Source organism: Tupaia chinensis, unplaced genomic scaffold (assembly GCF_000334495.1).
Source record: "Tupaia chinensis unplaced genomic scaffold, TupChi_1.0 Scaffold000147_1, whole genome shotgun sequence".
Taxonomy (NCBI): Eukaryota; Metazoa; Chordata; class Mammalia; order Scandentia; family Tupaiidae; genus Tupaia; species Tupaia belangeri.
This window is the reverse complement of record NW_006159617.1, coordinates 231,081-251,012: the sequence shown is the minus strand read 5'-3', so window position 1 is coordinate 251,012 and position 19,932 is coordinate 231,081. Positions and strand designations below refer to the sequence as shown.

At 41.0% G+C, this 19,932-nt stretch overlaps 1 protein-coding gene across 1 annotated transcript in view; it reads right to left on the bottom strand.

The window, feature by feature from the left end:
- Window positions 1–19,781, bottom strand: part of GKAP1 (G kinase anchoring protein 1) — a gene marked incomplete in the record, with an annotated part of 88,406 nt that extends 68,625 nt beyond the window's left edge. The window contains 3 exon segments of the mRNA XM_014586617.2: window positions 3,839–3,982; window positions 7,341–7,599; window positions 19,628–19,781. Of these exon segments, the coding sequence (XP_014442103.1) occupies window positions 3,839–3,982; window positions 7,341–7,559 (363 nt within the window).
- Between the last annotated feature and the right edge of the window lie 151 nt (window positions 19,782–19,932).

Genomic DNA, 19,932 nt, shown 5'->3' with positions numbered 1-19,932 from the left:
TTTATTTATTTGTTTGTTTGTTTGTTTGTTTGTTTATTTATTTTAATTTGACCAGAGAGGGACGGGGGTGGGGGTGGAGCAGTGAGAAAGCAATCCACGAGGTCCAGGATTCGAACTGTGGTCAGCCACATGGAAGTCCAGCACCATTAACCACCACACCATCTGACAGCCCCTCCAGTTCAAAAATGTTATGCTAAAGTTTAGCTGATATAAATTTATAATATCAATATAGTGTTTTAGACCTTTGTCTAAGCTATACTTAGCTTGTTGTCTGGCTCTGTTCTCCATAAGTGGAATTTCCTTTAATGCTACTGCCCTGTAGTGTCAGGGAGAACATCCACCACTATATGCTTTCTGTGTTACATAATCACTGTCATTAGTTTTACAGTTTTCTTTAGGCCACTGGGAGAAATTATCTCTGGTGAAGACAGTGGTGAAATCTATTACTGTACTGTCTAAACAAGTACAAATCATTATAGCATTTATATTTGTAAACAATAACTTATCAAAATGAATGTTATAAGGAAAAAAAGAATCAAATAACACCTAGAAATAGCACAAGATGATTTAACCAGTACCCTTGTCCCTGAAAACATTTTTTGATCAGCCTCACTGCATGGCTCTAGGACAGTAATTAATGTTCAGGGTAAGTTCAAGGTGCTGACTTCAAAATCCTTAAGATGTTATAATTAACATAGTTTATGCTAAGAATATACTGTAGTACAGTCTACTTTTTAAACTGATAACTTGTGACCAGCAGGTGGCATGGTGGTTAAGGTACTGGACTCCCACATAGCCAATACCGGTCTCAGTCCCAGACCTGGTGGTTTGAAAATCATGCCAGGTGCATGTGCATGCTTGCATAAAATCCCAGGAGAAGAATGGAAGGGAAGGAACTGTGGTGTGGCCATCCCTCCTTGGGGGTGATTTCTCACTTTCCCTCTCACTGTTTCTCTCCTATGAGCGCACATGCCCTATGGCAAAAATCTTAAAACAAAACAAAGGATTAATTGAAGAATGATAGAAAAAGCCATGTTTGGGCCAGCAGGTAGCCGATGCTGGACTCCCACATGGTTGACCATGGTTCAAGTCTTAGACTTGGTGACTTACTTACTCACTTTCCCTCCTTCTCTCTCTGGTCAAATTAAAAATAATAGTAATAGGGCCAGACGATGGTGTAGCAGTTATGCTGCCAGACTCCCACATGGCCATCCATGGTTCGAGTGCTGGACTTGGTAGCTTAAAACTCACACGTGTGCAAGTGTAGCCAAGATCCTAGGAGGAAAATGGAGAAGGGATTGTGGTGTGAGCACCCCATTAAAAGGTGATCTCTCACTTTCCCTCTCGCTGTCTCTGTCTCTCTTTGACAAGCACACGTGCCCTGAGGGAACAACCTCTAAAAATTAATTAATTAATTAAATTCAATAAATAATTCTTCTAAAAAAGTAAGAAAAAGCTACTTCTTTAAACCAAATATCTGCTAGAATGATACCCATTCCCAATAGATCAAACATAGTTTAATTAAAAAAAATAACTTCATTTCCTTAATAGATAGTATCTTTTAGAATACATCCCAGGCTTACTATGCTATTTTCCTTGACATCAAACACTATAGAAATATATTGATCTTTTTTTTTTTTTAAGAGGTTTTTGCTATAGGGTGCATACGCTTGCCAGAAAGACAGAGAGACACAGAGTGACAGAAAGTGAGAAATCACCCCCCAGGGGGGATGGCCATGCTGCAATCCCTTCTCCTCCATTCTCCTCTCGGGATCTTGGGCACACACGCACACTCATTCGTAGGTTTAAGCCACCGGGTCCAGGACTTGAACCGTGGCCGACTACATGGGAGTCCAACGACATAGCCATTAAGCCAACTGCTGGTCCCAAAATATACTGATCTTAATAAATTGTCTAATTCACTGGTTGTTAATAATATTTAAAAGAGGCATAGAACAATGAAATATCATATAAATAGGTTAAAGAAATGAACATTTAGCATAAAAAATTTACATCAAGGTTGACAAGGAAAAGTTTCCCTGCAAAGTATCTTTTCATCCTTTTATATATATTTTTAAGACAGTGTCTCACTATGTGACCATCAACCTGCCTCAGTCTTCTCAAGCCACTGGGATTATCACAGGTGCATGCCACTATACCCAGTCTTTAGGCCGGACTGGGAATCAGCTCAGACCTCTTGTGCGGTCCCAGCCTGCACAGCACAGCATTTTAGCAGCATACTCTACTGTGGCTGGGCCACAGTGTTATTGGTTTGTTTGCTTGTCTATTTGCAATCTGCTAGAGAGTACATATACTCACTGGATAAAAACAGAAGAAAAGAAAGAAAGCACCCCCTATGGGTGATGGTCACAACGCAACCCCTTCTCTATTTCTCCTTTTGGGATTTTGGGCATGTACACATACGTGTCTAAGGTGTTTTTCAAGCCACTGGGTCCAGATTCACACTACATAGTTGGTCATATGGGATCCAGCTGCTTCAATCACAATGCCAATGGGCTGTCTCAGTTTTTCTTTTTTGCGCAAAGCTGTCACTGAGTGTCGTTTTCTTGTTTTTAGGTTCTTGCCATAGGCATGCATTTGCCAGAGAGAGTCAGAGAGAGAGGGAAAGTGAGAAACCAACCACCAGGAAGAATGGCTATGCCATAATCCCCTTGCCTCCATTCTCCTCCCAGGATTTTGGATTTTGGGCACACACACATGTGCCCAGTTTGATTCTCAATCCACCAGGTCTGGGACTCGAACTATAGTCGGTCTTGTGAGAATGCAGAGTCTTTATCACCTTGCCACCTCCTAGCCCATCAGAGTATTTTTAACAAGAAACTTTTGGTTCTAAAAATGTGACTTTTTTGGGGGGGCTGGTAGGTGGTGTGTTGGTTAAGGTGCTAGACTCCCACATAGTTGACTACAGTTTGAGTCCTGGACCTGGAGGCTTGCTTTCTCACTATTTCTCTCTGTCTTTCTGTGATCACATTTAAAAAACAATAATGATGATAGGGAGCCAGCAGGTAGTATGGTGATTAATGGCCCTGGACTCCCCACATGGCCAATTGAGGTTTGAGTCCCAGACCTGGTGACTTGCTTTCTCACTCTCTCTTTCTTGCTCTCTGTCTACCCCCCTCTCTGGTCAAACTAAACTAAACTAAAGTTAAAATAAAATAATTCTTTTAAAAATAATAATAATGATGGATAAAATTAACTAAATTCTTTTTAAAAAATTTTTAAATTTAAAATGTGATTTTTCTTACTTGAAATTATTTAATCCTATTCTTCTAGTTTCCGTGTGTCTTTGGTATTTTTAAAAAGGCAGATGAAAATTTAAGACCATGAAATAATTGCCCTGAATTGCCAAAACTAACATAAATAATAAATGTATCAATCTGCTTTTCTAGTAGATTAAAAACCACTGTTCTTAAAAATAACACAAGTGGGGACCAGCAGTTAGCGTAACGGCTAAGTTGCTGAACTCCCATGTAGTTGACTGCAGTCCGAGCCCTGGACTCGGTGGCTTAAATTCACACCAGGCACATGTGCGTGCATCCCCAAGATCCTGAGAGGAGAATGGAGGAGAAGGGACTCCTAGCATGGCCATTCCCCCTGGGGAGTGATTTCTCGCTTTCTGTCTCTCTGTCTTTCTGGTGAGCGCACACGCCATATAGCAAAAACCCTACCAAAAAAAAAAAAAAATAGCACAAGTGAAATCAATTCAATACAATTGCTCCTTAGAACAGCAGTAATGTGGATTCAGATGCACTGCCATCTTGAAATATATACATTCAGTGAAAAGCAAAGCAAAATAGTCTTATTTCTTTAGCTGTACCTGCTCATCTCTTTGTCTCCATTCCTGCCAGTTTTCTTCTCGTGAATCCTTCTGTGCTGGGTTTGACAATGAAAGCTCATGTTGAGTGTTACAAATGGCATGTGAGGATTTCTGGGGAATTTTCTTAAAAGCAAGATTCCTGAGCTATAAAACAAATGAACAAAATATTAAATTCAGTTTACCAATCTGGAATGGTAATATTTTAGAATTAAAAATATAATAATGTTATTTTTATATTTCTACTCCAAAAACACAACTAAAATAAAGTTACTATTTGTGTTTCTGTAATCTTTTTAGAAGATGAACTTTGCCACCACTTGAGATAATACTGACAGACCTATAGAAATGAAAGTGAAAATGAATTATACTCACTGCTTTAGAATCACTAAAGAGGAATCCCTCTTTACTAAAGAGAAGTTTATAGGATTAGAAAACAGTAAATAAATGTGCTTTTAAAATTCAAAGCAGTATCTTTCAAAATACTTACAAATTTAAAATTTAAACAGTGAGAGACCACTTAAACAACCCTGGCAACTGTTTTGCTAGTCCTGACAAATACAAGACCTAGTTCACAAAATAGCATAAAGAACTAAACCCATACAGACAAAGCCACTGCCAACTAGAATAATCTGAGACACAGTAGTTAAAATGAGGAAAAAAAAAAAAAAAAACCACACTGGGAGGCTGTAACAGACTGAATTGTATTCCCCCAAAGATATAATGAAGACCTAATCGCCAGCATCTGTGATGTGACCTTATTTGGAAACTGGGTCTTTGCAGATGCAATCAAATTAATATGTGGTCATACTGAATCAGGATAGGACTTAATCAAATATGACTAGTGTCCTTACTTCGGAAGAGGTGAAGAAAGAGATACACAAGGCAATTCCATGTAACAACATAAATGGAGACTTCAGTATGAGGGTGCAAGTCAAGGAACCCCAAGGATTAACAGCCAATGCCCAGAAGCTAAGAAGAGGCATGAAAAGATACTATTCAGTCTCAGAGACAGAATGGCCCCACTGACACCTCGCTTTGAGTTTCTAGAGTCTACAACTGTGAGAGAATACATTTCTGTTGTTTTAAGGCATCCAGTTTGTAGTACTTAATGTCAGCTCTAGGAAACCCATAAAGAGGCTTTAGACTGAGGATCAACAATTTTATCTGATAATCGATATACAGTTCTACAAAATGGAGTGGTGAGATCCAAACCATACTTTAAATAGCCACTTACTGCTGTAGAGATGAGATGCTAGAAATGAAGCGCTGGCAGTCAGAGTGTCGCTTTACTTTATAGAAAATAAAGACTGACAGAACCACAGGGAGCTCAAGTGGAAAGTAAGGCTCCTTCATGTTATTTATCAGTCACAGTTCCTTAATCTCTAATGAAAACTCCAGTATTACCTTGTTTTCTGTTTCCCGCACATAATCTTTAATTCCAAAAAGAAAATAATGAGCAATCAAAAGTTCTCAAAGTTCAGACTTATGAAAGGTTATCCAGTGGGGACAATGACTTTCTTTCATTTTAAAGTTAGTCTCTGTGTGGCAAAGAATATTTAGAAAGAGGGACCAGCAGTTAGTGTAATAGCTATGTCGCTGGACTCCTATGTAGTTGACCACAGTTCAAGTCCTGGATGGTGACTTAAACACACCGGGCACGTGTGCGTGCATGCCCAAGATCCCGAGAGGAGAATGGAGGAGAAAGGATTGCGGTGTGGCCATCCCACCTGGGAGGTGATTTCTCGCTTTCTGTCTCTCTGTCTCTCTCTCTCTCTCTGACGAGCGCATGTGACCTACAGCAAAAAAAACTCTCAAAAAAAAAAAAGAATATTTAAAAAGAAATGGCAATGAAAATATAATAGAAACAAATTTAAATTGAGAGCCAGGCAGTGGCGCAGAGTGAAGCAGCTGAACACACGCAGGAAGTTCCCGGGATTGCACCTTGGGACTTCCCTGAGCATGTGGGGCATGCTCTGGCCTGACTAAGATTGGGTGTGCTGGAGTATCTCTCAGAGGAACTAAATAAACAAATGTTATTTAAACAAAAAAAACAAACAAACAAACCAAAAAACATGTTTTGAAGTCTTAAGACATTTTAAAATGAATATAGAGCCTAGCTACAGCACCGTGAGGGGGAAGGTGTCACCATGTGGTGGCTGAGACCAGATGAGAGGCCCACATTTGTTTTCCAACCCAATTTAAAACATGGCAGGCCTGTTAGCACTTCCCTGTGGTCCTAGATAACTGGGAAGCTAGGGCAGGAAAGTTGCAACAATGTGGTAAGACCCTGTCCAAAAAAATAAAAAAGACTAAATAAAAAATAAAATGAGGGCCAGCTCCATCACAAGCAATTAGCCACTAGGCAAAAGAAGCCGATCCTGTATAGCAACTGGATTTAAACCCCAGCCCCAGTGGTAATACGACAGACATGTGTGCTTATACCTGGTATCCTAACAAGAAGCTGGAAGAAGAAAAACAGCATGACCAGGCCCTGCTGGAGGATACTCTCTTATGTGTGTGCATGTACACTCTATTATGAATAAAGGGGGAAACAACCTTAAAAAAAAACTTAAAAAAAAGTAAAATGAATATGGAGAGAAGACACATTTTTATTACTCTCATCAAAGATATTGTGAAAGGTCCTTTTAAGGCTGGTCATGGGATTACTCACTATAACAGTAAAAAAATGAGTGACAACCTAAATGTTTATCACAAGAGTTCAATTAAAGTATGATGTAAGCACATAATTAAATAATATAGGTTCACTTAAAATACTGTAGCTCTGTATTCACTAGTATGGAAAACTGGTCATGGCTAATTTTTTAAAAAAGGTAGTTATAAATGGTCTATTATATGCCATCTTAATGTATGACTATAGCAATATTTATGTTTATATAAACTTACATATATATCAAAACATTAATTGTTTATATTTCTACTTATCTCTATGACTATCTTTTCTTTTAAAATGTCCCTGTTTTAAACTTTGGAATGAAGCTTCCACAGTCAGAAAAAAACTAAAGGCATTTACGAAATGTTCACTATAGACCAGCCCCATGGCCTGGAGGTTAAAGGAGCAAGATCCTAAGTGGCCAACCACATGGCTTAAATCCTAGCCCCTTGGCTTGAGAAACATGATGATCTGTATGTGTATGTGTATGTGTATGTGTATGTGTATGTGTATGTGTATGTGTGTGTCCCCAAAATCCTGATGGTACGGAGAAGTGGAGAAAGGGACTGTGGCATGATTATGCCCCCCTGAGGCATGTTTTCTCTCTACTTTTATTTTTGGTGAGTGCACACACCCTCTGGCCATTAAAAAAAGTAATTACATATTACTTTACATATATACCATTTTAAATCTATTCACTCAAGTCACATGAACTATATACCTCTGGACCAAGTAGTGTGGGTATATATGTGAACAACAGCGAGCCTGCCCTCATGATGCTTACGTAAGCCCATTAGGAAAGCAGACAACACCAACAATCATAATTGTTACCTCATTTGCTTCACTCTGTTGCTGTTCTTTCTTTTTTCTTCTCTTCTCTCTTTTCTTCTCATTTGTAGTTGATTTGCTTCCCAAAGATTGAGACTTCCCAGTATTCCGACCTTTGCCTTTTCCAGGCTCTGAATCAGAACCACTGCCACTATCCACTTGTAACAGGGCGAAACGAGACGCTGTAGTGGGAACAGAACTAAGAACGGCTGAGGCCATCATGAAGATTTTTCTTTTAAAGTACTTTTGTCAAGAATAATTCCTATGAGGAGGGAGAAGGAGGCAGATGAGTAATAATAAAATTTGTTCTCAATTCTAAATAATCACAAGTATATACATATATATATATATATGACATTTCTCCTGATACTGGATTTAGTAAAATATCTGGATTCACATAAATAGTCCTACTGGTAAAACCACACTTTTACTTTTTTTTTTTTTTTTGAGAGGTTTTTTGCTATAGGGCGCGCGTGCTCGCCAGACAGACAGAGAGAAACATAGAGACAGAAAGCGAGAAATCACCCCCCAGGGGGGATGGCCACGCCGCAATCCCTTCTCCTCCATTCTCCTCTCGGGATCTTGGGCACGCATGCACACGCGCCTGGCATGAGTTTTAAGCCACCGGGTCTGGGACGCGAACCACGGTCAACTACGTGGGAGTCCAGCGACATAGCCATTACGCTAACTGCTGGTTCCCAAAACCACAGTTTTTAACTTAACAATATAAAACTGAATATTAAAACAATGATATATTGAGATTTCACAGATAACTCCTACAAGACTGTACCTACATAATCTGTTCATTTTCCCATATGCGGTTTGAGGCTCAGCTGTGATGGTTCAAGTGACAGAGCTCAACTGCATGAGGTTGGGGCCACATGGTGAGGCCTGGGTCTGGTTCCTAGGCCAACCTAAACGGCCAGGCATGGTGCCAAGTGCTCATAGTCCTGGCTAACTGGGAGGCCAGGGCAAGGGGATCATGACATGGTAAGACCCTGCCAAAACAGTTATCTGTCTCTCCCTCCCATTTTAAAAAATAAAGGAAATGAGGTCCGGATCCAAAGTTAAATAAATAAAAAATAGTTTTAGAAAACATGAATTTCTATACATATTTAATTAAGACCCTCTAAAAGTAATATGGGTTATAATATTGGGTCATCAGAAAAGTTATGACGTATTTTTTTCTATGTTTTTCTATGCAAAAATGTGTCATGATTTCCCCAACAACTCAATAAAAACAGGAGTATCATTTTTCACTATACACAAAAAGAGACCCTTAGTCCAATGTTTATCCCAACTTCCAAGACAAGAAAAAAAAGGAGTAGGACGAGAAGAACGGGCTCAGTTACAGTAGCACGGTGGCAGCACAACTCTGCAGTGCTGGAGGCCATGTGGAGGAACTGAGTTCCATTTCTAGGCTGACCAGTGTAAATCGGGTACGCATAGATGCCCATGTCCTGGCCGGATGGGAAAGGCTGGGGCCGGGAAGTCTTGCAGTAAGGCCTGCTGAGGATGCTTGTCTTTCCAGGCTTCCCTCCCTCCCCTCCTTCCCTCTCTCTCAACTTATTTTTTTTTAAGAAGTTTTTGCCTTAGGGTTCATGCATTCACCAGACAAAGAGACAGAGACAGTGAGAGGGAAAGTGAGAAATCCAGGGGGGATGGACAGGCCGCAATCCCTTCTCCTCCACTTGTCCTGGGATCTTGGGCATGGATGCACACATGCCCAGCCTGAGTTTCAACCTACCGTATCCAGAATTCAAACCACAGTCCGTGATGTGGGAGTCCAATAATATAACTGTTACAAAATTTTCTGGCCCCTCAATGAACTTTTTAAAAAAGAATAATATCATATACAAAATATGCATCAAGTTTGATTCTAGAGACTCTGATTTTAAAATGACAGCAAAATAGGGGGTAGCAGGTGGCATGGTGGTTAAGGTGCTGGACTCCCACAGCCAACTGTAGTTTGCTCTCTCACTTTCCTACACATACTCTCGCTTGCTCATTCTCCCTCTGATGAGTTTATGTGCCCTGTAACAAATTAAAATATAATAATAATGGGGACCAGCAGATGGTGTAATGGTTACGTCACTGGACTCCCATGTAGTTGACCACAGTAGAGTCCTGAACCAAGCAACTAAAAACTCATGTGGATGCATGTGCATGCGTGCCCAAGATCCAGAGAAGAGAATAGAGGAGAATGGAGGAGAAGGGATTGCGGTGTGGCCATCCCCCCTGGGGAGTGATTTCTTTCTCTCTCTCTCTCTCTCTGGAGAGCACACACCCTCTAGCAAAAATCTCTCTCAAAAAGAAATGATGATGATGATGATAAATAAAATTAAATAAGTAATTCTTAGGGGAACAAAATGACAGCAAAATAAATAGCTTAAATATTTCAACCCAAAGAAACTTTTCAAAAACACTATTATCTTTTAGTTCACTAGCCTCTATGTACCACACCATTCCAAGTACAGGTGGGTGTGGTTTCATTGAGTATTTTTGTCAAGCTTTTCAAGATTCTTTTAGTCTCCAAAGGAATCTTAAAGGTCCTCTAGTAATGTCTAACCCATATCATTTAGTTTCACAGATTAAGTGAACTTTAGACAAGTTAAGTGTCTTGCCCAAGGTCATTCTGCAAGTTAGTATCAGAGTCAGGATGTGAACCCACATTTACTGATTCTGACTCTGCAAGAGTAAAGAAAGTGAGGATCAGCAGATAGCATAGCAGTTATGTCGCCGAACTCCCACATGGTTGACAGTGGTTGGCGTCTCAGACCCGGTGGCTTGAAACTCATGGGCGCATGTTGGTGCATGCCCAAGATTCTGGGAGGAGAATGAAGGAGAAGGGATTGTGAAACGGCCATTCCCCCCACCCCGGGTGATGAGGTCTCACTTTCCCTCTGTCTCTCTCCACCCAACCTAAGGCAAAAACCTCTTTAAAAAAGGAGTAAAGAAAGAAGCCCTGTAACTATAGGCAGATTACTCCTTCCTATTACAACAGACACAGATTTTCTTCTTCTCATGAGAGCAAGCAAGTGAGCATGGAACAGGGGAGGAAAATGAGAGAATTTTTTTTAAGAATTTTTTTGCCATGCTGCAATCCTTCTTGCATCAGCCTCCCAGCCAGCTTTGAAACACAGGCGCATGTTACTGTGCCCAGCCTGTCTAGGTTGGGTTGGGAACCAAATCCTGGCCTCTCATGTGGCCCCATCCATCGTGCAATGGCACTCTCTTCCTTGCACCATCATGACTGGGCCAAGATTTTCTTCTCTTTCTCTTTCTCTCTCTCTTTTAGATTTTTGCTATAAGGTGCCTGCACTTGCTCAACAGAGAGACAGAAAGCAAGAAATCACCTCCAGGAAGAATGACCACACTGTAATCCCTTCCCCTCCATTCTTTTCTCAGGATTTTGGGCATGCACGCACACATGCCAGACCTGAGTTTCAAGCTGCCATGTCCAGGACTTGAACCACAGTTGACCACATGAGAGTCCAGCACCTTAACCACTATGTCACCTGCTGGCCCCAGGCCAAGAGTTTAATATTGTGCAGCTCAAATATATTATTTTGAAATGTTATTAGGTACACAAAACATTATAAATAAAAAATTTAGTTTTAAAAAGTAAAATGAACACTCCAAATACCCAGCACTAACATTAACAGAATATTACCCAATGCCTGTGCATTCCTTCCCTGCACTATTATCCTGATTTTTGTATAACTTATTTCTTTGCTTTTCTCTACAGTTATCATACTTGTCTTGAGTCACCCGTTCATATCCAAACTAGCTGCTGTTATTTCCAAAAGCTCTTATGGTTACATCTATAGTTCGTTTTTGTTTGTTTTTTATATTTTACTATAAGGCATGTGCTTTCACCGGACAGAGACAAACAGAAAGAATGAGGTGGAGGGTGAGAAATCATTCCCACAAAAGGGATGGCCACACCACAGTCCCTTCCCCTCCATTTTCCTCTTGAGATTCTGGGCATGCACACACCAGCGCCTGGCAGTTTTGCAAGGCAAACCATGCAGCTGGCACTGTGGGATCCAGCCTCCTTAACCCCTGGACCACCTGTGTCACACAGGTTCATCCTACTCAGCATGACAGAAAACTATGCAAAGGTGAATACTAGGAGGTAAGGACCACTGAGGTCCATTTTTTTTTGGGGGGGGGGGGTTTGCTATAGGGCACGTGCGCTCGCCAGACAGAGAGAGAGAGACAGAGAGACAAAAAGCAAGAAATCACCCCCCAGGGAGGATGGCCAGGCTGCAATCCCTTCTCCTCCATTCTCCTCTTGGGATCTTGGGCACGCACACACACATGCCCAGCCTGACTTTAAGCCACCAGGTCCGGGACTCAAACCGCAGTCAGCTACATGGGAGTCCAATGACATAGCCATTATGCTAACTGCTGGTCCCTCACTGAGGTCCATTTTGATAGCTACCTGCACACTACAGTTTGTCTCCAAAAGGGAACATAAACGAGAAACATGTATTCAACTGTCATTTTAAGAATCCAGAAAAATACTGGGAAATCTTTCAAATTTTTTGGTATACAATGAAGAAACAGCAGAAGAGCTGATTTGAAGACGTGAGCCTGCAATCATCAAATAAAAGTATTTTTATGCCAGCCTCTGGTGTGATGGTGAAGGCAGCTGGATTTCAGTGGCAGAATACACAGTTCAGAGCCTGGGACTTGGCAGCATGCTGGGCACGTGCACATGTGTGCCTAAAGTCCTGAAAGGAGGGAGAAATGTAAGAGAAAGGGTTGCAGCATGACAGTTCCTCTAACTCTCCACCCCATCATCTCTGGAGAGGGCATGTGTCCTCTGGAAAAAATGTTTTTAAAGTGTTTTTATTATAATACCCTGACAAGATCTATTGCTCCTGTGCTCAGAAATATGCAAATCAAGATAAATAAAGAAAATGTACATGGGACCAGCAGTTAGAGTAATGGCTATGCTGCTGAACTCCCATGTAGCCGACCGTGGTTCGAGTCCCGGACCTGGTGGTTTAAACTCACGCCGGGCATGTGTGCGTGCGTGCCCAAGATCCTGAGAGGAGAAAGGAGGATAAGGGATTGTGGTGTGGCCATCCCCCAGGGGGTGATTTCTCGCTTTCTATCTGTGTCTCTGTCTTTCCGGAGAGCACACAAGCCTTATAGCAAAAACCTCTCAAAAAAAAAAAAAAAAAAAAAAGAAAGAAAAAAGAAAATGTACAGAGATGACACCATATTGGTAAATTATGACACTTTTGGGTTTAAATCTTTCCTGCAGGCATGAAAACTAAGGCTTTGTAAGAGATTACAAGGAAGAAAATATTACAAAATAAAAACAAAGTTATAGATTCAAAAAGTATTCTAGAAAATATTAATTCTGCTTCAACTCCAACATGTCTTGTTAAAATAATTCTATATAGTTTCAGTTGCTTTGAGCGTTTGAGCTATAATAATCCATGGCTGTTCAATAACTATCACCAAATTAAATTTTGACTCGTGGGACTATAAATTCAAAGTGGAAGCATTAATATCGACGAATATTCACTGCCCCCTCTAAAGGAGAATTACACTACTCCCCTACTGAATGCAAGCATAACCATGTAACTCACTTTGGCCAGTGAAATATAAGTTTTAAAAAGCTGTAAAATCCAGAGCATGGTTCACTATGTCACCTTTCCTCGCTTATGTGGCTGTGGAAGCAATGTTGAGTTGAAGTATTCGAAGTCTCCATCAGCCAGATCCAGTAAGAGTCTGAAACTGCAGTAGCCAAAGCCCCTGTGATAGCCACGCAGCCTGAGCAAGAAAGCAACTCTGCTGGGACAAGGGGGTTGTTACTACGGTATGACCTAGCTTTCTAATGACACGAATTTCTTTTCCATTCTAGGACTGGCATCAATACTATGAATTTTATATCTGGACCGTCCTGCTTCAATGAAATGTTCATAGATTACTACTCTACAACTGCTCTGCAAAATGCACAGAAATATTCTTTCTGTGGCATAAGGGAGCACTTCCTTACCCAGATAGTTACAGATAAAGTTTCCCTCAGGCCTACAGACAGCCAGAAAATCCTAGGAGAAGCTGGAGCCCCTGAGCCACTCACGTGCAGGTGTGAGCAACTTCAGCTACTGCTCATCCGTGGGTGACTCCTGGACACTCACAGTGACCTGCAGTTGTGCCAACTGGGACAAGGGAAGCGCTCCACCTCCTGAACCTACTTCATTAGAGGGCTGCAGAACCTTCTGCAGCCATCATGTTAGCTAGGCCCGCAGAACTGTGGGCAGAGTTTACTTTCAGGTGTCCAATTGACAAAGCACAAAGTACAGGGAGGAGCAGGTCAGGGGGGGAGGGAGTGCAAAATCTCTAATAAGGAAAGCCCTATCTAACCAACAGCCTCACATCTCTGTATTTTTCCTTACTTGCCAGTGACATGCCTCCCCTTTTTTTTCTGCTAGAGGGCACGTGTGCTCACCCAAGAAAGGGAGGAGAAAGCACTCCCCCTTGGAGAATGGTCATGCTATAATCCCTTCTCCTCCATCTACCTCTCCTTTCAGGACTTTGGTCACACAGATACAGGTTCCCAGTGTGTTTCTCAAGCCAAGAGGACTGGGACTCAAACTGTACTGTCGGCCATGTGGGGATCCAGCTGCCTTAACCACTAGGCCATAGAACCAGCCAGTTTTTTTTAGCCAACTGCACAGTCTGAGACCCAGACACAACAGCCTGAAAAACATACTGGGTACATGTGCGCCAAAATCCTGACAGAAAAAGTGGAGAAGGGACTGTAGTGTGACCACACTCCATGGGAGGTTGATTTCTTGTTCTCTCACTTTGTCTCTCTCCTACTAATGCACAAGTCCTGTGGCAAAATTAAAAACAAATTCATCTTTGTTTTTGTTTTTTCTTTTAACCCTCACCTCAATCCAAAAAACTCATCTTTAAAACAGAAAATGGGGGGCCAGTGTAGTGGTTAAGCGCTATGGGCTCCCCATACATGGCTGACCATGGTTCGAGTCCAGGACTCGGCAGCTTGCTTTCTCACTTTCTATTTCTCTCTCTCTGTTCTCTGGTCAAATTAAAACAAACAAATAAATAAATCCTTCTTTTTTTAAAAAAAAGAAAAACAGAAGGTGATCATCTACATCTAAACTGGAAAAATTAAGCATAATAAAATCAATGCAGTATTGACTTTTCTGTTCTGTATCAAAATTTAGAAAGGGCACTAACAGGTCAGAATTGACAAGATGCCTTTGGGCCTTTATGTTAGTGATGCAGAAGCCAAAGACAGAAACCAGCTGTCAAGGGCTAATTATGTTGCCTTTTTTTTTTCTATTTTCATTTCCCCCCCCCCCACAGGGCACATGCACTCTCTGGAGAGAGACAGAGAGATTGTGAGAAGGAAATCATCCTCCAGGGGAAAGGCCACACTCCAATCCCTTTTCCTCCAGTCTCCTCTTGGATTCTGGGCATGCATACACATGTGCTTGTTGTGACTTTCAAGCTGCTGGATCCAGGACTCAAACCATGATTGGCCATTGGGGAATCCTTCACCTTAACCACCACACCACCTACTGGCCCCACATTTCATGGTTTTTTTTTTTTTTTTGAGAAGAGATTTTTGCTATAGGGTGCATGCCCTCACCAGAGATACCAAGAGAGACAGAGAAAGAAAGAGTGAGAAATCACCCCCCAGGGGAATGGCTACAATGCAATCCCTTCTCTTCATTCTCCTCTTGGGATTTTGGGTACACATGGACTTGCTGTGAGGTTTAAGTCACCAGGTCCAGGACTCAAACCACAGGTGACTATGTGGGAGTCCAGCAACATAACCATCACACTGTCTGCTGGTTCCCCCTCTAAGCTGCATGTTTTAAGAGAACTGATTCTTTGGAACTGATAAAGCAAAAAAGTCATGTTATGTGATCCAGGAATTTCTTTGTAACTTTAAAAGTATCTTGATAGGAAAAAAGAAAATGGGTAAGTCTGCAGCAGACTATGAAAACTTGCTCTTTTGAAAGATACTATTTTGGGCCAGTAGATAGTGTGGTGGTTAAGGTAGCTGGATTCTCACTTGGCAGACAACGGTTCAAGTCCTGGGCCTGGTGACTTGAAAATTACAATAGAATAATAATTATTAAATAAGATTTTTAAAAATTATTTTAAGGAATTAATTAATTAATTCCATGTGTTATTATTATTTTTCAATTGGCCAGAGAGAAACAGAGAAAGGAGAAAGAGAGAAAGCAAGCTACCAGGTCCAGGACTCGAACCGTAGTTGGCCATATGGGAATCCAGCGCCTTTAACCACTACACAACCTGCCGGCCCCAAATAAAATGTTTTTTAAAAAAAGTACTTTTTCAGGAAATGGCAAGGATACAGCATTCTTTCACTCTTGTAAACTTCTGTATCTCTACTCTAGTCAAAGCTAAGAGATATTAGGATAAATAAGTTCAAATACAGTTCTTCTCCCTCTCTTCTCTATTTTCCTTCTTTCTCTTTCAAACAGTCTTTAACATTCAAACACATGCTCAGATATTTATATGCACTTAAATGATTTAATTAATGCATATCATGCAAATAAAATTAAAGTATGCCTCCATAAAATCACATAGTGTTAGTCTATGAATATGGTGGTCAATGTTACATATTTAACAGATATTTACATATTACTAAAATACTACACAAATCATGTTTTTAAGCCAGAAATCTAGTAATTAGTTTATTTTTTCCCTTTCTTCCCTTTGAGTATCATTTTGAAAATAATTTCAAGGCTAATGCAAGTATCTGGAAACAGAGCAAAATAATTCAAAAAACAGATGTTTCATGTCAAAATGCAAAAGAAATCACCCCAAAAATTCACAATTACAAATATGCAGGCAGCTCATCATATATAAATATATCATCTCCTGTAGTTTAATGACCACCATTAGTAAAAATTAATTTTTCTATGCTGAGCTCACAGTGATGTCAAAAGTATAACGAAGTCTTTATTTTGTATATAGTCACTACTCAAAAATTTTGCCAGCATTTGACTTATATATATTATTGCATAAGTTAAGACTTTTATAACACAACTCTCCTATTTTAGATTTTGTATGTAATTAGGAAAAATTAACAAAGTGTTCCTATCTTTATCTGTTCCCTTTGCCTACAATGCCCTCCAACTCCTCCACTTAAAACTATTTCTCGGGACCAGCAGTTAGCATAATGGCTATGTTGCTGAACTCCCATGTAGCTGACCGTGGTTCGAGTCCCAGACCTGGTGGCTTAAACTCACTCCAGGTGCATATGCGTGCGTGCCCAGGATCCCAAGAGGAGAATAGAGGAGAAGGGATTGGGGCGTGGCCATCCCCCCTGGGGGGCGATTTCTGGCTTTCTGTCTCTCTGTCTCTCTGGCAAATGCACGTGCCCTATAGCAAAAACCTCTCCAAAAAAAAAAAAAAAGAGGTTTTTGCTATAGGGCGCGTGCACTCGCCAGCAGACAGAGAGAGACATAGAGACAGAAAGCAAGAAATCACCTCCCGGGGGGGATGGTCACGCCGCAATCCCTTCTCCTCCATTCTCCTCTTGGGATCTTGGGCACGCACGCACACGCGCCCAGTGTGAGGTTTAAGCCACCGGGTCCAGGACGCGAAGCGCGGTCGACTACGTGGGACTTCAGTGACATAGCCATTGCATTACGCTAACTGCAAAAACCTCTTTAAAAAAAACCCTATTTCTCAAAATCCTCTTCAGGTGCTAACATCGCTATAAAGCATTCTCTGATCTGCCTTCAAGGTTATCTCTTCTCCTTTTTAAACATTTGCATACTTTATATTTATTTCTACTATTGAATGAATTCCAATAAATTAACTTTACTGTTATCCCCAGCACCCTATCATCCTAATTTCAAGATTATGAAAGACAAAGGCTTCTTCTGTCTCTAACAAATACCACAAGACCAGGTACTTTATAGAAAAAACTAACGTGTGGAATGTTTTTCTCATGTTTATATCCTCTGAGCACAAATCTATGTATACATTGAAAGATGTGTTCTAAAAGTGGAGAAAGAAAATGCAAAATGCACTACAGATAATCTTCAGTTCCCAAAATACAAAGTTGTATTCTTAGCAGTTCAAAGTTATTTCATTATGGTATGTGCTATCCTGTCAACCAATCACCTCCCCAACTAATTTTGTCTAGGAAACATTTGGATAGAAAACATATTTGGTTTTAAAGTACTGATTTACATGGAGTATTTAAGTAAACTGCTTCTAGACATGAACAGCCTAAACTGCAAGCAAAAGAATTTCTAACTGGCTGGTATTTGTAGGCTCTCTCAAGGTTCAAACTACTGCCATTATAACCTCATCCTTCCAGACTATGACCTCACTCTAGTCAGGAAAGAGCAGCAGTAGCCATACCACAGTACAGGAGACCACAATTAGGGAACTTAAAACTGGAGTATACATAAAATCCTTAATCAAGAACAACCACATATACTTTTTATAAAATATATGTTCTCCCTTTTCTTCTTTTAAGAATTACTCATTTGGGACCAGCAGATGGCGTAATAGCTATGTTGATGGACTCCCATGTAGTCGACTGCAGTTGGAATCCTGGCCCCGGTGGCTTGAACACATGCCGGGCGCATATGCGTGTGTGCCTGAAATCCCAAGAGGAGAATGGAGAAGGGATTGGGATGTGGCCATCCCCCCTGGGGGAGGGGGTGATATCTCACTTTCTCTGTCTCTGTCTCTGTCTTTCTGGTGAGAACATGCACCCTATAGCAAAACCTCTCCAAAAAAAAAATTACTTATTTAATTTGATCTAAACATTATTTTTTAATTTTACCAGAGAGAGACAGGAAGAGAGGGAAAGTGAGTAAGCAAGGCACCAGGACCAGGACTTGAACTGCAGTCAACTGCAGTCAATGTGGGAGTCCAACACCTTAACCAACACACCACCTACTGGCCCCAGATAGTTCTCTCTTATTAACACACGTATCAACCAATTAGCCTGATTTAAAAAGGAAATACAATACAGATGTCAATTAGAGTGGCCTTATTGAAATATGATCATTTTTAAAAACTGAGGAAAAACTGAAATGGCACTATCACAGATTTAACATCGGGTAAAATAAGACTTAATGAGTATGCTCCAAATTCCATTTTCCCCTCCCTTCTACAACCTGCAGCTCACAATTTCTGTGGGCTGAGAAATCTAAGCAGAAAGTACAAGAAACGACTGAGGTCTCAAGGGACAGACTCATGAATTTTCATTTGCCCACAGTGTGTTCTCTTGGTCAATTTCTAGCTTCTTGTTCTTATTCCACAAAGTTAAAACCACTACTAGAATGCAACCTTACACAGTCTTCCACAAGTTTGTAGAAAATGTGCATTATGAAATGACGAGGGATGGATTTCAAAACTTTTTTACACCAAATAAGCTGGTATTTTTTTTGTCAAATGGTGCCCACACTGTCCAGAGGGAGAAAGCAGCCCCAATGGGGCCTGGTCTCACTGCAATCCCTTCTCCTCCATTTCTCCATCACCTGGTGATTTGAAGCAAGGGATTCTGGAGTCCACCAAGGGCGTTTTTTCAGGCTGCCAGGCCGCCATGTGGCATCTGGCTTCCTTAACCTCTAGGCTACAAGCCAGCCCCCAAATTCCTGTTTTAATTCCATTTTCCACGATTTTTCTGAAGTCTCTTCATAGATACGTTGATTGTACCCATTTATGACAATTATAAATCTTTCACTACATTGTATTTGACTAGTCTATTGACTATAGTGTTTTTAACCTGTTGACAAAAATCCAGATTTTTATAAAGATTTTTAATATCTGAATTTGCCGTAAAGTTTCTGAAGTCTTTTTAATAGCTACAAGTGAAAATTGTCGAACTGATGATTCCGGTTACAACCGCACACATTTACTAAACAAACAGACAATGCTAAATAGTGTAGGAAAAACGTCACTGTCTTCCAGGATAAGACAGACGATCTTTCATTAGTGCTTCTAATGAAAGCATTAAGGACCTACTGAACTGAAAAATCTGGCTGCAACAAAAAAATTATAAAAGGGGGATGGAGAGAAAAACCATCAGGCAATTTAATACGTACGCTTGCCAATGGCATTTAATATCTATTAAGAACCCAAAACACTAAAGAGCTGACAAAAATTCTGGAATACTATTTCAATCACTGCTAAAAAGGAAAAAAATAATAATAAAAAAGAATCCTGCCCGTTTACTTTTCAATAGCTGGAGGGGAGGAGGAGGAGCACTATATTCAAAAAGTAATTCACTATACCTCACTCATGAATGAAAGCCAAATTTCACCCAGAGGCTGTGAGCCGATGCTCCAAAACTTCCTCGCAAAGTACACAGAGAAAGAAATGAGGCTGGGCGACAGCTAACTCGGGCAGAGAAACGGCTTCGAAACCTGGAACAGAGAAAACGACGAGTCAGGTCGTCGCTCCAGAAATTTCCGAGCGCCCGATCCCCGGGAGGGAGCGCGGATGCCGGGCGCAGAGGGGGCGGTGGCACCTGTCACTCGGGCGGCCACCGCCCGGACGCCGGGGCCTGGGGTCGGCCGCAGGTCCCTCCCCGCCGCCC